Source organism: Vulpes lagopus, chromosome 15 (assembly GCF_018345385.1).
Source record: "Vulpes lagopus strain Blue_001 chromosome 15, ASM1834538v1, whole genome shotgun sequence".
NCBI classification, from domain to species: Eukaryota; Metazoa; Chordata; class Mammalia; order Carnivora; family Canidae; genus Vulpes; species Vulpes lagopus.
Window position 1 is genome coordinate 20,493,710 of NC_054838.1, and position 21,476 is coordinate 20,515,185.

At 37.4% G+C, this 21,476-nt stretch overlaps 1 protein-coding gene across 1 annotated transcript; it reads left to right on the forward strand.

Moving 5' to 3' along the window:
- Positions 1-9,772: 9,772 nt before the first annotated feature.
- On the forward strand, positions 9,773-10,726 carry LOC121476493 (olfactory receptor 52E8-like). Its single transcript, XM_041730555.1, has one exon. The coding sequence runs from the start codon at positions 9,773-9,775 to the stop codon at positions 10,724-10,726; it is 954 nt and encodes a 317-aa protein (XP_041586489.1).
- Positions 10,727-21,476: the final 10,750 nt, after the last annotated feature.

Below are 21,476 nucleotides of genomic sequence, written 5' to 3' on the forward strand. Positions count from 1 at the left end.
CAAATTGAACACCAATAAAAAATAAATTTATTATTAAAAAAGAGAAAGAAATCACCTGGTGAAAAGTAAAATGGATAAATAAAAAGGATTGCAAGAGTGAATTGGTAGATACATGTTCTTTCTGAATCACATTCAGAGAAAAGTCCCAGAGATCCCAAATACATTTTCATTATTGTTTTTGTCTCTGTATCTTCCTCTGGTTTTGTTTTGTCTTTCTGTCTCAGAATTGCTAGTTATAACAGTTTAAAAATGTGTGTTCGCTGTACATGTATGAGTGCTTATGTGTGTCTTTAAGTATGATTCTGTTGATGTGTTCATAGAAAGAGCAGATGGTGTTTAAATTGGTGTGGATTGAATGTATATATTAATTATGTCTCAGCCATTCAACCAGCACATCTAAATTGTGACGACAAGATTTTTCTCTGAATGAATTATTTCTCCAAAATAATTCTAAACCCATGGGATTTATTGGGGCACAACATTTATTAATGGGGAAGAGGCAAATAACATATATTAACCAGAAATATAAATAGAATATGTGTCAGGCTAGGTGTGGTATGCAGAGTTTATTAGGAATCATTGAGAAGCATTCTTGGACATTATGACCATTCTGGTAAAATTATAAATAAATGGTCACTAAACATTCTAATGGTGGTAATGAGGAACAGAGAAAGTTTGGCAGGAGAGGGGTGCTCCAGGCTGAGGAAATATGAAATAACACTGCAGGTTCAAGGATTTTTCTGATGGATTGATTGATGTAAAGATAGATTCTCTCAGGTGAGTTTTTAGATGCTGGCATTGGCCAAAGGATAGATACCTTTACAAGCAAAGCTGATAAATTTGAACTGTACCTATCCCTGTGGATGATATAGACCTAACTATCCCTTTAAGCAGAGAGCAAAGGTAATTTGACCTAAATTTTAGAAAATTATTTTGGCATCGTAACGAATGGGCTAGAGAGGGATTGATACTCAGATACTTGAGCCTGAATTACTACTGTCAGTTCCAGAATTCTGGCAGTGTTTTTCTATTTGGGAAACCCCTGACTGTGAAGAAATTCCTTAATTATTCATTTATTTATGTGAGATCAGGTACCTTATCCTTTGCATTTTGTGCTTTCATCTGAAACAATCATCTGTCTCCTCACTACAGTGTGTCTGAAGATGAACATAAAACTCTTCTTCCTCAGAAATTGACATTATTTTATATCTTCAAGTGAATTTTAGAGTGCAAGAAGAGATTAGTTGTATAGAAATGGGTGGAAGAAAGAAAAACATATTTCTGAGATCTTCATTTTTTATAATACTTTGTATATTTAATCTCAATCCACAGATTATTTTGTATTTTCGATTTCATTAAGGTGAATTTCATATTTATTATTTTTCATCTATTTTGTGTTAAATTTGTTATTTATTGATTTATTTTAAGTTTTTATTTAAATTCATTATTTACCATACAGTGTAATAGTACTTTCAGGTGTACAATATAGAGATTCAGCAATTCCAAACATCAACCGGGACTCATCACAAGTGCACTCCTTAATCTCCATCACCTATTTAACCCAACTCCCTCACCTACCTCCTCTCTGTTAACCATCGATCTGTTCTCTGTAGTTGAAAGTCCATTTCTTGGTTTGCCTCTCTTTTTCCCCTTTGTTTGTTTTATTTCTTAAATTCCACATATAAGTGAAATCATATGGTGTTTGTCTCTCTTATTTAACTTAGCATTATGTTCTCTAGCTCCATCCATGTTGTTGTAAATGCAAGATTTCATTCTTTTTTATGGGTTATATTCCATTGTATCCATTCATTTGTTAAGGGACACTTGTGCTCTTTCCACAATTTGACTATTGTTGATAATGCTGCTATAAACATCAGGATGTATGTATCCCTTTGAATTAGTATTTTTGTATTCTTTTTTTAAATTAATTTATTTTTTGTATTTTTGTATTCTTTAGGTTAAATACCCACTAGTGCAATTGCTGGATTGTAAGGTAGTCCAAGTTTCAATTTTAAAAAAAGATTTATTTATTTATTTATTTTAAAGCAAGAGGGAAAGAGAGAGAGAGCACATGCCCAGAGGGAGGGGCAGAGAAAGAGGGAAAGTCTTAAGATCCAATCTAGGGCAGGATCTCATGACCCTCAAATCAAGACCTGAGCCAAAAACCAAGAGTCAGATGCTCAACCGACTCTGCCATTCCGGTGCCCTCTATTTTTAACATTTTAAGGAGCCACCATACTGTTTTCCAGAGTGGTTGAACCAGTTTGCATTCCCACCACACTGCAAGAGTGTTCCCCTTTCTCAGCATCCTTATCCACACTTGTTTTAGTCATTCTGCCTGTTGATTACTTTTTGCTTCAAATGTTTTTGAAGTTATATTTTGAAGGGGATATTCTTGATTTGTATGTATCTTATGTCTCTTCCTTTTAATAATTGTTAACTTGATTCCGTTGTTTCATAACAGGTCTACTAATACACAATTTTTCTTATTTTATTTTCTCAGTATCTCAAAAAAAATTAGTAGTGCTTTGTCATTTAAAAATGTTTTATATCTCCCTCTGCCTATGTCTCTGCTTCTCTCTGTGTATGTCTCTCATGAATAAATAAACAAAATCTTTAAAAAGAAAAAAAGGGCACTTGGGTGGCTCAGTGGTTGAGCATCTGCCTTTGGCTCAGGTCATGATCCCAAGGTCCTGGTATCAAGTCCCATATTAGGCTCCCCACAGGGAACTTGCTTCTCCCTCTGCTTGTGTCTTTGCCTTTCTCTCTATGTGTCTCTCATGAATAAATAATTAAAAATTTTTTTAAATAAAAATGTTTTATAAAACATTTGTCATACATACAGAGTTGAAAAATAGGGAGTCAAACAACCATATACCCACATTCAAGAGTTATTAGTATTTTCACATGTATGTTTCACACATGCACATGTAAATATTCATGTAATTTCTGAAACTTTTTAAAGTAAATAATATTATGATACTGCACCCCTAAATACTTTGGTAGACTTATATATAAAACGTATTTTTGCAATATAGCTATTATTCCTCTATATGTGCCTCTGTATATGTATGTGTCTTTGTGTATCTATGTGAAATTGTTGAAGGCACTAGGTAGTTTTCTATGTATTAAATCATATTTTTATATTTTTTATTATATATGGATTAAGGACCTCTTATTAAGAATACTCTATAAGTGGTGCTCTGAGCTCAATATTGAGTCACATTAGGATATACAGAAAATTTCATTATTCCCTTATTAATGATGATAGATTTGATTAATGATAAAGTGACAGTGTGACTTCTTTGTAAAGCTCATTTTAGCTGCACCCACCTGATTCTGGACATGGTTATCTGCTTCTTATAAAAGCCAAGTTTGTTTATTAATGTGACAGCTTTTATTTTGAGCAACTTATTTTGCTCCCTCTAGTCCACTCCCCCTGAGAGGGGCTAACAATGAGCTGTTTCCTAGATATACCCACAAGGAAAGGAAAGTACATATGGACCAATAGCTTGAGAGTGCATGAGGCTTTTCAATGGCCATGTGGCTTCTTTGTGGTGTGTGTCCCCCAATGAACACTGAGATGACTATGGCTCTCACTATCTCATACTTCTTACCTTTTATCCCTTCATTTTTATTTTGGCAAAATGCACATAACCATTTTTAAGTGTACAATTTAGTGTTACTAAATACATTTTTAATGTTTTGCAACCAACACCACCATCTATCTCCTTAACACTGTCCATCTTATAAAATTTCCTTTCAGAAATTTGGTGAGGATGTAATATTATGAAGGAGAGAGTGATCAATATTGTGACATGCAAGAGAAGTCATGAAAAAGAGTGAGAAGAATAAAGGATCACTTCATACTCAGTTATGAGAATAGGTGGCCCATTAAGACATTGAGAAGACAGCAAGTAGTAAGAGTATATTCCAATATGTTAACATTCCCCTCTTTGGCATTGTTTTATTATTTATTCATTGAGGAATATTATTTTGTAATCACTATGTTCCAGATACTCCTCTAGTGACTGAGCATACAACTATGATGATATTCATGGTCTCTGCCTTCTAGGAACCAATAACCTTGTGAGAATGAGAAAAAAAGGAATGAATAAAATATAGTCTTACATAGGTAAAAATGTATTCTAGCAAAATTAGCAGGCTAAGTAAAGAAATAGAGTTCTAAATACAAATTTCATGAAGGGCTTCTTTGAGGCAGGTGTATTTGAGGAAAAATGGAATGAAAAGAGAGAATAAGACTTTTGAAAGCATTAGAAAAGGGTGTTCCAGGTTGTGTAAACAGAAAAGAAAAAAAAAACTGGGATGAAAATGACCTAATAATATTTGAGGAAAGGTACCAAGTATCCTGTGGCTAGAATGAAATGAAGGAAGGAGTGAGTGGTGGGAGGTGGCTTTGAAGAACACTTCAAAGGCCAACTGGCCATCTGAAGAAGTCTAAATTGGGTTATGTGAATAAAGAAGGAAGAGGATGAATAGATTAGCAGAGTTTCATCCAATGGAGTAACTGTATCAGGAAGATTGTTTAAATGGTAAAAACATGAATATTATTATAAGGAGGAGTGAGAGAGCAAAGGAAAGAGAGAGACTGATGAACTGAGGAGGAGAGAGAGAAAGGATTGGTGGACATGATAATGAAAAATATAAGAAAAGATCAAGGCTAATAAACTAGATTTCTAATAGTGGCTCTGAAAATGTAATTTTTTTTCTTTTTTTTAATAAATTTATTTTTTATTGGTGTTCAATTTGCCAACATATAGAATAACACCCAGTGCTCATCCCATCAAGTGCCCACCTCAGTGCCCATCACCCAGTCACCCCCACCCCCGCCCACCTCCCCTTCCACCATCCCTAGTTAGTTTCCCAGAGTTAGGAGTCTTTCATGTTCTGTCTCCCTTTCTGATATTTCCCACTCATTTTTTCTCCTTTCCCCTTTATTCCCTTTCACTATTTTTTATATTCCCCAAATGAATGAGACCATATAATGTTTGTCCTTCTCCAATTGACTTATTTCACTCAGCAGAAAATGTAATTTTGAAAGAAGAAATCATACAATTATATCATCTTGGCAAAAGGATTGATTAGTTAGGAAAATACAGAATCAATGGAAAAACCTTGTCCTGTAGTCTCAATGTAGGGATAAAGAGTTTGCAAAAGAGATTCCCTAGTGGCTATTAATTAAACCATGTTAAAGTCTCAAAGATACAATAATAGCTATCACAAGGGAAGCAGGGCTTTAAAAAAACATAAATACTTTCTCTTCAGCATATTAAGTAGTGTGCTCCACAAAGACACCATGTGGTGTTACAAAGTGTTGCTTCTTAGAGATTTAGACATCAAGGTAAGTCATATCAAGATTAAAGTGTGGAATACAGTGGAAGAGATGGGTAAAGGGCTATGCCAAATCTGTATAGATAGATGGAAGTCAGGTCAAAATATGAAGAGGTAAAGCACAATCACACTCATGACTTCCCAGGACTACACTCATGATTTTCTAAATAAATAAAATAGTTTTCCTAAATATGTGTATACCTATGACCAACTAAAGTCTCATAGGCAAAACCAATACGACTGCAAAGCCAATGAGGAATAAAATGAACTGATATATCCTGTGTCCATTTAGCTATTGTTTCTGAATCCATCTATAAATGTCAAATATGATAGCAAAAGGGAAAGGGATGACTATATTTCTTCTAAAAAGTACTAAGTAACTAAAGAATATCAAATATATTTTTGAATGCAAAAATTTGTGAAGTTATTTATGAAGCATGGACTTAAGGGGTACTTTTGTAAAAACCATGAGATTAAGGGTTTAGTAGAGATTAAATGAGAGCATCCATATTATCTCTTCTCATTGACCCTCTTCAGATACGTGACAAGGAATGAGCCGTTTATGTGGACTGTGGTGGAGATAACTGGAATATGGCAGAGAAAGAAGATTTAAGGTTGAGGAAATGACTGCTGGAGAATTCCAGGGAGGGCCTTAGAATTAAGAATTTATAGAGGAAGGGCAGCCTTGGTGGCTCAGCGGTTTAGCACCGCCTTTGGCCCAGGGCATGATTCTGAGACCCAGGGATAGAGTCCCACGTCCGGCTTCCTTCATGGGGCCTCCTTCTCCCTCTGTCTGTGTCTCTGCCTCTCTCTCTGTGTATCTCTCATGATTAAAAAAAATCGGAGAGGAAGGACTGGAATCTAGTCTTCTTTCTGAACATAATCCAGGCTGTAGGTTATATAAATAAACGTTGAAATAATAGATCTGTACACAGTTGTAGAATTAAGTGACTGGGTGCTTTCAGAAATATTTGTAGACTTAGAAATTATGTTTTCTCTGAAGAAAAGAAGGTCCATTTACAAGGAATCTTTTGGGGGGCTCAGTTGGTTAAACATCTGACTCTTGGTTTTGGCTCAGATCATGATCTCTCACGGTTATAAGATCAAGCCCAAGTCATCAGGCTCTGCACTCAGCAGGAGTCTGCTTGAGGATTCTCTTCCTCTGCACCTCCCTCTCTCTCTCTCTCATATAAATATTTAAAAAATCTTTTGGAAAATCCACAATTGTAAGTGGAATAAATTGATTTTCTAGGGATCTGGGATATGGTATAATTTATTTTTTGTTTGTATTTTATGCAGCTCTAAAAGTAACTAAGAGATAATGAGCACTGAAGAGTCCATATGATGAAGTTTGGGAATATAGGTGAGGTCTGGAGCCAATAATGACCAAGAAAGAATTCTTGAGATGTCTTTGGTGAAAAATAGTGGTTTTACTAAAGCATGGCGACAGGACCCATGGGCTGGAAGAGCTGCTGCCCTGGGCTTGTTAGAAGTGGCTGATTATATACCTGGGAGATGGGGGAGATAAGGGAAAGGGAGATTTCAAAAGGATTTTCATATGCTAGGAAGGATTTACAAGGTACTGGAGGCCTTGCTATTATCAAGTTAAAGCTTGCTTTTCTCTCTAGCAAGGCATTAACATTTAGACAATTGGAAACTTCCTAAATAATGTCACAAATATCCCACCCTGGGTGGGGTAGTTAGTGGGATATCAGCTTGTCCTTTGTCCTCAGCTAGCCCTCTGTTCCCCATCACATACACCCCTATAAATCTACTTAATCTCTGTAAAAAGTCATAAAGAGGACAAAGATTATAGGATTATGTTCTGGCAGGCCACTATGCTTTCTTTCCTTTTTAAAAAAACAAAAAAGATTTTATTTATTCATTCGTGAGAGACAGAGAGAGAGAGAGGCAGAGACATAGGCAGAAGGAGAGCAGACCCTCTTCAGGGAGCCCGATGTGGGACTCAATCCCCATCCTGGAACTCCAGGATCATGCCCAGAACCGAAAGCAGACACTCAACTGCTGAGCCACCCATGTGTTCCCGTTCTTTCCATTTTGAAGAAAATTTCTTCTTTTCCCTCTTCCTCCTCCCTTTTCCCCTCCCTCTTCTCTTTTTCCTTCCCCTTTGTCTTAAATGGTTGTGCAAGTCTTAGCATACTCTAACCTCTCTATGGAGCTTTTATTGACCCATCACTAAACTTACAGCACTGTACCCATATTCCTTTTTTAAAAAATTTACATTCAACTAATTAACATATAATGCATTATTAGTTTCAAAAGAAGAGGTCAGTGATTCACCAGTGTACCTATTTTCCTGTCATAACATTAGCCATGCAATTTTCAATTTTTTTCTTTGGAAATGTATCTTCCTCATTACATGGGGGTCTTCTTTTTTCTTTGAATATTTTATGTATGTATATATTTATATGAGAGAGAGAGAGAGAGAGAGAGAGAGAGAGAGAAAGCGCACCATCAGGGGGGAAGAGCAGAGGGAGAGGGACAAGCAGACTCTGTGCTGAGTGTGGAGTCTTACACAAGGCTTGATCTCATGACCCTAAGATCATGACCCGAACTGAAATCAAGAGTCAGATGCTTAACTGACTGAGCCATCTAGATACCCCGTGGTCTTCTTGAGAGTATGTGACAGGTCTTATTCAAATTACCATTTTAATTGCCTAATCATGGCTGACATATATTTGACCTGTGAGGTATTTGATGGGATAAATTGTGAAATGTACTCTTCCACCTCCCTTGTGTATTCTCCAGTGAAAAACAGAATTACATTTTTATCTTTGACTCTCTCATTAACCAACTGAGAATTTCGAAGATATCCTTCCTCAGCCTCAGTAAGCCAAATTTACATATATATTCTCTTTCCAGAAAGGATTTCCCAAATTATTTTATTTTGCTAAATGTGATTATCTTCAAATGGCTGCAGTTGTTTTCCAGGTACTTGTTTTGTTTTGGGTTTAAAGCAGAGTGTACTAACTTTCATATGTATTTATCTCTGATGAGTGCCATTCAGCTCTGAATTCCCTCAGTGCCCACATCTTCCCTAAATTTAAATGGAATTTTTCTGTGCATTGTACACATCACAGTCAATCACTTAATTTGCTCAGTAATAATTGTTTTTTTTTTAAAAGATTTTATTTGTTTATTCATGAGAGATGAAAAAGAGAGAGAAAGAGAGGCAGAGACACAGGCAGAGGGAAAAGCAGGCTCCATGCAGGGAGCCTGATGTGGGACTCGATCCCAGGACTGCAGGATCACACACTGAGCTGAGGCAGATGTTCAACCGTTGAGCCAACCAGGTATCCCAATAACTGTTTCTTATACTGATTGCTCCAAATCTTTAATTTATTATAAATGAGTTTATAGCTTTCCCATAGTTAAGAGTACTCAAAACAAAGTCCCTTGAAATTCTTCTGTGCAATGAACAGGGAAGCATCTATAAAGACACTAATATCCCAGATAAATTGGTAAAGTTTTTCTGAGTTCTCCCTTTCTATGTAAGTTTGATATAATATTTGAAAATTGTCTAACACAAACTGTCCAGTCTCCAGGTGGCCCATCCCTATAGAATTTATTTAATGAGTTTCATTGTTTGGACTCTCCAAATAATAACTTTATATTAATGTATTTTTTGAATTCATTTAAATATAAGTGAAAATACTCTGACAATTATTTCTTTCTCATTTTTCAAAGTGATTGTTACAATTTCTTTTATTTCAAAACCAATTATGATTGAATGGGAGGGTGTTTTCTGAAACACTATTGAAATTAGTTGCTGGTCGGCTTCTTATTTAATTTCTTCATTTAAAGAACTTTTATAATTAAGAATTTTATGTGGCTGACCATTTATAATACATGTGAATAAAGAAGCATGGATCTTTGTTTTTGTTCTCAAAATCAGACACTAGTTTCACTAGCATATGCGAAAATGCTTACGTACATGTATATACACAGTTAAACATTTTACCTTTATTGTTTGCCTGTACCTAATAAGGGAATAGTTGAGATTATAAATACTAAAAAAAATCACCATGCACTTTAAGTGTGTTTAAAAGTACCAGATATGCAGAGCCTGGAACTTTATTTTCCAACCTGATTTTATATAAATTTCTGATTATGAACTTCTGTATAGCAGAGAGATGGTTTTCTCCTATTCCTTCTTCATGTCTAACATTTTCTAGTACGGGAAGTGGCTGCAGAGTCAGTTTGATTCTGAGGCTGTTTTACACTTAAGCGGGGCTAGCAGAATATGAGGAAAATAGTTTATGTTAATTCTGAGTAGAAACAAAGAAAGGTTACCTTGCTATTTTACATTTTACCAGGAATCTGAATAAAGGGAAAAGAGGAGAAGAATTCACCAATGAGAAGTCAATGATTATATGCACAACAGAATTGTGCAAAAGTTATGCCAGAAAGAATGGCTACACCTAATGACACCCAGTTCCATCCCTCTTCGTTCCTCCTCCTGGGTATTCCAGGGCTAGAAGATGTGCAGTTCTGGATCGGATTTCCCTTTTTATTTGTGTATCTTGTTGCACTCCTGGGGAATACTGCTGTCCTGTTTGTGATCCAGACTGAGCATAATCTCCATGAGCCCATGTACTACTTTCTGGCCATGTTGGACTGCATTGACCTGGGCTTGTCCACAGCCACCATCCCAAAAATGTTGGGCATCTTCTGGTTCAGCCTCAGAGATATATCTTTTGAAAGCTGTCTTTCCCAGATGTTCTTCATCCATTTCTTCACTGTCATGGAGAGCATTGTGTTGGTGGCCATGGCCTTTGACCGCTACATTGCCATTTGTAAACCTCTTCGGTACACCATGATCCTCACCAGCAAAATTATCATCATCATTGCAGGCATTGCTATTCTGAGGAGTCTTTGCATGGTGATCCCACTGGTGTTTCTCCTCCTGAGGCTGCCCTTCTGTGGGCACCATATCATCCCTCATACCTATTGTGAACACATGGGCATTGCCCGTCTGGCTTGTGCCAGCATCAAAGTCAACATTCTATTTGGCCTTGGCAACATTTCTCTCTTATTATTGGATGTGCTTCTTATAATTCTCTCCTATGTCAGGATCCTCCATGCTGTCTTCTGTTTGCCCTCCAAGGAGGCTCGACTCAAGGCTCTCAACACCTGTGGCTCCCACATTGGTGTTATCTTAGCCTTTTTCACTCCAGCCTTTTTCTCTTTCTTGACACATCGATTTGGCCACAATATTCCTCAATATATCCACATTTTCTTGGCTAATCTGTATGTAGTTGTTCCACCAGCTTTCAATCCTGTAATTTATGGGGTCAGGACCAAGCAGATCAGGGAGCGAGTCCTGAGGGTTTTCTTTAGGACAGATAGCTAATCAGTCAGAGGTCTTGGAAGTCTATGCTAGATTTTATGTTCCCTGCATTATGAAAGGTAGAGTTACCTTATATCTAACCCAAAAGAAAAGAGGAAGAATTGAGAGGGGGAATATTGTGACCAGTAATATTAATTATCTTTGAGCGGAGTTTTATATTTAAAGTTATGTATCATTGATGATATCAGATTGGGAGAATTTGATATCCACTTGCAAAATAAGTTAATTTAGATCCTTACTTCACATCATAGAAAAAATTAACCTGCAATGGACTAGATCTCTGGTAAAGTATAAAACCCAGTATTAAGATTATTTGTAATATTTCTCACATAAAATTTTATATTTATGACAATAATAGCAAGAAATATATTTAAATGATTGATTGGACTTCACTAAAATTAATATATATATTTTTTCTTCAGGAGATACTAGTAATAAAATGAAAAAGGAAGTCATAATCTGAGAGAAAATATACCTCATGTGTACAATAAAGGGGTTATATAAAAAATAAAGAATTCTTGTAATACAATTATGAAGAGTCAAATTAATTAAAATAGAAAAGTAACATACATACATTTGTTAAAACCTAAATAACTAGTCATTAGGAGCATATAAATGATCTTTATAATTCATCACTATGGATACACATATTAAAACTATAGTGTTGAATGTCAGCCCCTCTCTCTGTCCAGTACAAACTTCCTTAAATGTCTACTTACTGAGAATACTTCTCAGTTTATCTTCTACATGAACCTCTCTATCTCAGAAACTATTTCTATAGAACAAAGTTGACAATGGTTTCCTTTCTTTATGATGTATTTTCACCATTTTTGTGTCATGCTTTATATTTTTACTTTAAGGTTTTTTGTTTGTTTGTTTCTGGACTTTTTTATTTTTTAAAAGATTTTATTTGTTTATTCATGAGAGACACAGAAAGAGACAGAAAAATAGGCAAAGGGAGAAGTGGGCTCCCTGTAGAGAGCCCAACGCGGGACTCAATCACAGGACCCTGGGATCACAACCTGAGTTGAAGGCAGGGGCTCAACCACTGAGTCACCCAGGTGTCCTTTTTTCTTCTTTTTTAATACACACTGCAGTTTTACAGAGGTAAGCATAAGGCTACTCCCACATGTTACTACACAAAAGTTTACAAAACCTCGTATCATTTTTTTGGTAAAGTTATTTTATTTATATGTTTATACGTTTTTACTTAAATTATATTAGTTAACATACAGTCTAATATTAGTTTCAGGTATACAATATAGTGATTTAACACTTCCATATCTTGGTTATTGTAAATAATACTCAATAAACATAGGGATACATATATATTTTCAAATTAATGTTTTCATTTTCTTTGGGTAAATACTCAGTAGTGGAATTATTGCATCATATGCTATTTCTATTTTTAATTTTTTGAGAAAACTCTGTGCTGTTTTCCACATGGCTGCACCAATTTACATTCCCATCAACAATGCATGAAGGTTTCTTTTTCCTTACATCCTTGCTAACACTTGTATTTCTTGTCTTTTTTATTCTAACCATTGTGACAGGTGTGAGGTGACATCTCCTTGTGGTTTTCCTTTCAATTTTTCTGATGATTAGTTATAGTGAGCATCTTTTCACGTGGTTGTTGGCCATTTGTATATCTTCCTCTTTGAAGAAATGTACTTGTGTCTTCTATCCATTTTTTAATTGGATTATTTTTGGTGTTGAATTGCATAAATTCTTTATATTTTGGATATTAACTCCTTATTGGATATGTCATTTGCAAATATATTCTCCCATCCAGTAGGTTGCCTTTTGTTTTGTTCATGGTTTCTTTTGAACTCAAAATAGATAAACACGTAAATGTGAGACTTGAAACCATAACATATGCAATAATTTTTTTGACATTGGCTATAGCAACATTTTTCTAGGTATGTCTCTTAAGAGAAGAGAAACAAAAGCAAAAACAAAATGCTGCATCAAAATAAAAAGCTCTTATATAGTGAAATGTATTTCTTTTTAGATGAAATTATGTCTTTCTGCAGTTTTATAAAAAATATAAAGAGCAGAAATCCTTTAAAATATTGCTTCTATGTCATTTTCTATCTCCTTGCTCATGTTAAATTCTAGTTAAATGTAAGTGGCTTGATTATTTATTACTGTTTTGTCAACTTGTTGTTTAGGGGCATGAAGGCATAAAACAAACTAATTCATCTCATAAATTTTATTGACTGGAAATTTAGAAAGGTTAAGCAAAAACTACTTTTCTCTGCTTCATAATGTTTAAGACCTGAGGTATAATCATTCAAATTGCTGAGAGTGACCCGTATGACTGGTGGCTGTAACTAGTGGGCATTTAACTAATTTCTACTTTCATGTCTAGTTTCTAGGCATAGCTGAAGGACTGACCTCGGACCCTTATCTGGAATCTGCATGTGATTTTTCCAGTATGGTGGTCTTAGGATCAAGCTTCTTACAAAGGCCCTAACAAATATTCATCCCAGCAGTATAAGATGGGAGTTGCATGGTCTATTAAAACCAATTCTTGGAAATTATATAGCACTACTTTGACCATACTGTACTGTTTTAAATAGCCACTTGCCTCCTCAAACACACAGAAAAACCACACTTTTTGATGAGTGAAGTGTCAATACTTTTTAAAGAATACAAGCCACTCTTTCAAAATAAAACACTCAGCAAATTAGGAATGGAAGAGAACTTCTCACCACAAAGGACATTTTTGAAAAATCCACACTAACATTATATTTAATGATAAAAGACTGAACAGTTTTCCCCTAAAATAAGGAATAGGACAATACTTCCTGTTCTCATTCTTGGTATTCAACACAGTATTGAAAGTTCTAACCAGAGGAATTAGCAATACACATAAACAAACTATTGGAGTTAATGAACATATTAATATTTTCATATTTATTTATAATAAAATATTCAGCAAAGTTGCAGGGAAAAAAGGAAACACACAACAACAATATATTTCTATAAACTCTCAATGAAAATATGAAAAGTAAGTTAAAACAATTCTCTTTATACTATCTTAAAAGAATAACATACTCAGAAACACATTTAAACAAAATTTGCACAACAAAAATTATAAAACATTGATGATATTTTGAAAGAACTAAGTAAATGAAAATACATCCTTTGTCCATAGATTGAAGACTTAATATTGCTAAAATGGCAATATTCTCCATGGCATTCTATAGATTTAATGCAATTGTTATTAAAATTTCAATAGACTTTGCAGAAATAGAAACCTAGATCTTGCAGGAGCTGCACCAACCTTCCCGGGCGGAAAGGGGCTCGCAGGGAGTTGGAGCAGGACCCCGGAGGGCGTGGAACCCTTGGGCTCCCTGGGACACTAACAGGCACCTGCCCCTTGGGGAGAGCGCCACACCCCGCGGCGGAGCTCCTTAAGGGCTGCAGCGTGCACCCATTGACCCCGGAGCAGCTCGGAGGGGCTCGGGCGGCGGCTCCGCTGAGGGGACTGCGGGGCGGGAGCGGGAATCCAACAGCGCAGGCCCCGGAGCACAGGGCGCCGGGGCACAGCCCAGGATGCGGCCTCCCCCTGGGACAGGCAGAGGCCTCGAGGGCCCAGGAGAGCGAGGACGCTCCTGCCCCGAGCTGAGCAGATCAGCGGCCCCGCCCGGAGCCTCCAGGCCCTGCAGACGGAGAGCCCCGGAGTTAGTGCCGGGGGCTGACTCCAGGGCTGCAGAGCTGGCCCCCGCCACTGGGCTTCCTCCCGGGGCCTCACGGGGTAAACAACCCCCACTGAGCCCTGCACCAGGCAGGGGCAGAGCAGCTCCCCCAAGTGTTAACACCTGAAAATCAGCACAGCAGGCCCCTCCCCCAGAAGACCAGCTAGATGGACCAGTTCCAGGGGAAGTCAAGGGACTTAAAGTATACAGAATCGGAAGATACTCCCACGTATTTTGTGCGTGTGTGTGTGTGTGTTTTTCTTTCTTTTTGATTTCTGATTGCTTCCCCCACCCCCCTTTTTTTCCACCTCTCTTTCTTTTTCTACTCTTTTTTCCCTTTTTTTCTTCTTTCTCTTTTCCTTCCTTCTCTCTCTCTCTTTTTCTCCTTTTCCCAATACAACTTGTTTTTGGCCACTCTGCACTGAGCAAAATGACTAGAAGGAAAACCTCACCTCAAAAGAAAGAATCAGAAACAGTCCTCTCTCCCACAGAGTTACAAAATCTGGATTACAATTCAATGTCAGAAAGCCAATTCAGAAGCACTATTATACAGCTACTGGTGGCTCTAGGAAAAAGCATAAAGGACTCAAGAGACTTCATGACTGCAGACTTTAGATCCAATCAGGCAGAAATTAAAAATCAATTGAATGAGATGCAATCCAAACTAGAAGTCCTAACTATGAGGGTTAACGAGGTGGAAGAACCAGTGAGTGACATAGAAGACAAGTTGATGGCAAAGAGGGAAACTGAGGAAAAAGAGACAGACAATTAAGAGACCATGAAGACAGATTAAGGGAAATAAACGACAGCCTGAGGAAGAAAAACCTACGTTTAATTGGGGGTCCCGAGGGCGCCGAAAGGGCCAGAGGGCCAGAATATGTATTTGAACAAATCCTAGCTGAAAACTTTCCTAATCTGGGAAGGGAAACAGGCATTCAGATCCAGGAAATAGAGAGATCCCCCCCTAAAATCAATAAAAACCCTTCAACACCTAGCCATTTAATAGTGAAGCTTGCAAATTCCAAAGATAAGGAGAAGATCCTTAAAGCAGCAAGAGAAAAAAAGTACCTGACTTTTATGGGGAGGAATATTAGGGTAACAGCAGACCTCTCCACAGAGACCTGGCAGGCCAGAAAGGGCTGGCAGGATATATTCAGGGTCCTAAATGAGAAGAACATGCAACCAAGAATACTTTATCCAGCAAGGCTCTCATTCAAAATGGAAGGAGAGATAAAGAGCTTCCAAGACAGGCAGGAACTGAAAGAATATGTGACCTCCAAACCAGCTGTGCAAGAAATTTTAAGGGGGACTCTTAAAATTCCCCTGTAGGAAGAAGATCAGTGGAACAATCCACAAAAACAAGGACTGAATAGATATCATGATGACACTAAACTCATATCTGTCAATAGTAACTCTGAACGTGAATGGGCTTAATGACCCCATCAAAAGGCGCAGGGTTTCAGACTGGATAAAAAAGCAGGACCCATCTATTTGCTGTCTACAAGAGACTCATTTTAGACAGAAGGACACCTACAGCCTGAAAATAAAAGGTTGGAGAACCATCTACCATTCAAATGGTCCTCAAAAGAAAGCAGGGGTAGCCATCCTCATATCAGATAAACTAAAATTTACCCCGAAGACTATAGTGAGAGCTGAAGAGGGACACTATCTCATACTCAAAGGATCTATCCAACAAGAGGACTTAACAATCCTCAATATATATGCCCCGAATGTGGGAGCTGCCAAATATTTAAACCAATTAATAACCAAACTGAAGAAATACTTTGATAATAATACACTTATACTTGGTGACTTCAATCTAGCTCTTTCTATACTAGATAGGTCTTCTAAGCACAACATCTCCAAAGAAACGAGAGCTTTAAATGATACACTGGACCAGATGAATTTCACAGATATCTACAGAACTTTACATCCAAACTCAACTGAATACACATTCTTCTCAAGTGCACATGGAACTTTCTCCAGAATAGACCACATACTGGGTCACAAATCGGGTCTGAACCGATACCAAAAGATCAGGATAGTCCCCTGTATATTCTCAGACGATAATGCCTTGAAATTAGAACTAAACCACAACAAGAAGTTTAAGGACCACAAACACTTGGAGGTTAAGGACCATCTGCTACAAGATGAAAAGGTCAACCAGGAAATTAAGGAAGAATTAAAAAGATTCATGGAAACTAATGAGAATGAAGATACAACCATTCAAAATCTTGGGGATGCAGCAAAAGCAGTCCTGAGGGGGAAATACATCGCAATACAAGCATCCATTCAAAAAATGGAAAGAACTCAAATACAAAAGCTCAACTTACACATAAAGGAGCTAGAGAAAAAGCAGCAAATGGACCCCACGCCCAGCAGAAGAAGAGAGTTAATTAAAATTCGAGCAGAAATAAATGAAATCGAGACCAGAAGAACTGTGGAACAGATCAACAGAACCAGGAGTTGGTTCTTTGAAAGATTTAATAAGATAGATAAACCATTAGCCAACCTTATTAAAGAGAAGAGAGAGGACTCAAGTTAATAAAATCATGAATGAGAAAGAAGACATCACTCCCAACACCAAGGAAATACAAAATATTTTAAAAACATATTATGAACAGCTATACGCCAATAAATTAGGCAATCTAGAAGAAATGGACACATTCCTGGAAAGCCACAAACTACCAAAACTGGAGCAGGAAGAAATAGAAAACCTGAACAGGCCAATAACCAGGGAGGAAATTGAAGCAGTCATCAAAAACCTCCCAAGACACAAGAGTCCAGGGCCCGATGGCTTCTCAGGGGAATTCTATCAAACGTTTAAAGAAGAAATCATACCTATTCTACTAAAGCTGTTTGGAAAGATAGAAAGAGATGGAGTACTTCCAAATTCATTCTATGAGGCCAGCATCACCTTATTTCTGAAACCAGACAAAGACCCCACCAAAAAGGAGAATTACAGACCAATATCCCTGATGAACATGGATGCAAAAATTCTCAACAAGATACTAGCCAATAGGATCCAACAGTACCTTAAGAAAATTATTCACCATGACCAAGTAGGATTTATCCCCGGGACACAAGTCTGGTTCAACACTCGTAAAACAATCAATGTGATTCATCATATCAGCAAGAGAAAAACCAAGAACCGTATGATCCTCTCATTAGATGCAGAGAAAGCATTTGACAAAATACAGCATCCATTCCGAATCAAAACTCTTCAGAGTGTTCGGATAAAGGGAACTTTCCTCGACATCTTAAAAGCCATCTACGAAAAGCCCACAGCAAATATCATTCTCAATGGGGAAGCACTGGGAGCCTTTCCCCTAAGATTAGGAACATGACAGGGATGTCCACTCTCACCACTGCTATTCAACATAGTATTGGAAGTCTTCGCCTCAGCAATCAGACAACAAAAAGACATTAAAGGCATTCAAATTGGCAAAGAAGAAGTCAAACTCTCCCTCTTTGCCGACGACATGATACTCTACATAGAAAACCCAAAAGCCTCCACCCCAAGGTTGCGAGAACTCATACAGCAATTTGGTAGCGTGGCAGGATACAAAATCAATGCCCAGAAATCAATGGCATTTCTATACACTAACAATGAGACTGAAGAAAGAGAAATTAAGGAGTCAATCCTATTTACAATTGCACCCAAAAGCATAAGATACCGAGGAATAAACCTAACCAAAGAGGTAAAGGATCTATACCCTAAAAGCTATATTACACTTCTGAAAGAAATTGAGGAAGACACAAAGAGATGGAAAACTATTCCATGCTCATGGATTGGCAGAATTAATATTGTGAAAATGTCAATGTTACCCAGGGCAATTTACACGTTTAATGCAATCCCTATCAATATACCATGGACTTTCTTCAGAGAGTTAGAACAAATTATTTTAAGATTTGTGTGGAATCAGAAAAGACCCCGAATAGCCAGGGGAATTTTAAAAAAGAAAACCATAGGTGGGGGCATCGCAATGCCAGATTTCAGGTTGTAGTACAAAGCTGTGGTCACCAAGACAGTGTGGTACTGGCACAAAAACAGACACATAGATCAATGGAACAGAATATAGAATCCAGAAGTGGACCCTCAACTTTATGGTCAACTAATATTTGATAAAGGAGGAAAGACTATCCACTGGAAGAAAGATAGTCTCTTCAATAAATGGTGCTGGGAAAATAGGACATCCACATGCAGAAGAATGAAACGGACCATTCTCTTTCACCATACACAAAGATAAACTCAAAATGAATGAGAGATCTAAATGTGAGACAAGAGTCCATCAAAATCATAGAAGAGAACACAGGCAACAAACACCCTCTTTGAACTCGGCCACAGTAACTTCTTGCAAGATACATCCACAAAGGCAAAAGAAACAAAAGCAAAAATGAACTATTGGGACTTCATCAAGATAAGAAGCTTTTGCACAGCAAAGGATACAGTCAACAAAACTAAAAGACAACCTACAGAATGGGAGAAGATATTTGCAAATGACATATCAGATAAAGGGCTAGTTTCCAAAATCTATAAAGAACTTATTAAACTCAACAGCAAAGAAACAAACAATCCAATCATGAAATGGGCAAAAGACATGAACAGAAATCTCACAGAGGAAGACATGGACATGGCCAACATGCACATGAGAAAATGCTCTGCATCACTTGCCATCAGGGAAATACAAATCAAAACCACAATGAGTTATCACCTCACACCAGTGAGAATGGGGAAAATTAACAAGGCAGTAATCCACAAATGTTGGAGAGGATGCGGAGAAAAGGGAAACCTCTTACACTGTTGGTGAGAATGTGAAATGGTGCAGCCACTCTGGAAAACTGTGTGGAGGTTCCTCAAAGAGTTAAAAATAGACCTGCCCTATGACCCAGCAATTGCACTGTTGGGGATTTACCCCAAAGATTCAGATGCAATGAAACGCCGGGACACCTGCACCCCGATGTTTCTATCAGCAATGGCCACAATAGCCAAACTGTGGAAGGAGCCTTGGTGTCCATCAAAAGATGAATGGATAAAGATGTGGTTTATGTATACAATGGAATATTACTCAGCAATTAGAGACGACAAATACCCACCATTTGCTTCAACGTGGATGGAACTGGAGGGTATTATGCTGAGTGCAGTAAGTCTATCGGAGAAGGACAAACAGTGTATGTTCTCATTCATTTGGGGAATATAAATAATAGTGAAAGGGAATATAAAGGAAGGGAGAATACATGTCTGGTAAATATCAGCAAGGGAGACAGAACATGAAGACTCCTAACTCTGGGAAACGAACTAGGGGTGGTGGAAGGGGAGGAGGGCGGTGGGTGGGGGGGGAACGGGTGACGGGCACTGAGGGGGACACTTGACAGGATGAGCACTGGGTGTTATTCTGTATGTTGGTAAATTGAACACCAATAAAAATTAATTTATTTAAAAAAAGATTCCTAGTAGCTTTAGATTAATAGAGTTTGTGAGGCATGCCCTTAACTTTCTGTCAGACATGATGTATGAGAAAGTACCTTAAGTCTTTGAGATCTTAAAGATTTTATAGTCACACTCTTGGTATGATCTTAGCCTTGGAGCTGTTTCTTGTTTTGAGAATGGTTTGCCGTGAAGAGAAGATGAGAATGGAAATAGACTTGATTTTAAAAAGCAGTATATCTCTATTTTCTCTAAATTTTGTTTGAAAGCCAAATAATCTCATCTTTAACTCTTCTTTATCTTTCCAAATTTTATTATACATAGCTAAAAGCAACTACCTTGTACTTCTGACACCCTGCCTGGAAATCTCTTTGGCCAAATCCACCAGTTCATTATAAGTATTTTTTTTTCCAGTTATTGAATGCAATAGCTTGGCCAAATTTTATATCTGTATATAGAAAAGATCCTTTTTACCTAAGCTTGCAATTCTGTCTTCCTCACCTTTCTTCTGCCCCCATTGGCAGTCCTATTAAGGCCCATCAGTCTTCATCTCTATGCACAGCTCTCAAATCAATGACACATGTTTTAGGTTTTAATAAGATGGAACCAGGTTTAAGGTAGCCAAGTTTCTTCTGGTTTTCTATTCTTTTGTATATATAATCCTGAAACTTAATGGTATACAGGCAACAGATATATATTTTATTATGTTCACATATTTTTTTAATAATAAATTTATTTTTTATTGGTGTTCAATTTGTCAACATACAGAATAACACCCAGTGCTCATCCCGTCAAGTGCCCCCCTCAGTGCCCGTCACCCAGTCAGCCCCACCCCACGCCCTCCTCCCCTTCCACCACCCCTAGTTCATTTCCTAGAGTTAGGAGTCTTCATGTTCTGTCTCCCTTTCTGATATTTCCTACCCATTTCTTCTCTCTTCCCTTCTATTTCTTTTCACTATTATTTATATTCCCCAAATAATGAGAACATATAATGTTTTTCCTTCTCTGATTGATTCATTTCACTCAGCATAATACCCTCCAGTTCCACCCACGTTGAAGAAAATGGTGGGTATTTTCCAATGGCTGAGTAATATTCCATTGTATACATAAACCACATCTTTATCCACTCATCTTTCAATGGACACCGAGGCTCACATATTGTATAGTTCAGGAATTTAAAAAAAAGCATACTGAGGAAAGTTCTTTATTTTCTCTACAAAAGTTAAGATTATAAGTGAGGGTAGCTGAAATGGATAAAGTTGTTTTAAAGAACTTCAATAGGTGGAGTAGGTCACCCTAAGCTAGTCTCTTCACTTTGATGTCTGGGGTCCAGACTAGGAAAGTGGATAGATAGGCTCAGCTAACACTCTTATATGGAGCTAAGGTCTGTAAATTTCCTTGTGTCTGAGTGGCTTTCCTCTACCCTGATCATCAGTGCCTTTCCTTGCTCCTGCAATCATTAAACAATTAGTGGGGTAATGATAAGTAAGAAGTTTAGCTCAACTTTTGAGCTTCCTTCTTTACAGGATCTTGTCTCCTCATATCTTTTTTGCTTTATCTTGCCTTTCACAAGAATAGGTCATGAGGAGTGGGGCAAAGGAATTATAGAAACATTGATTTA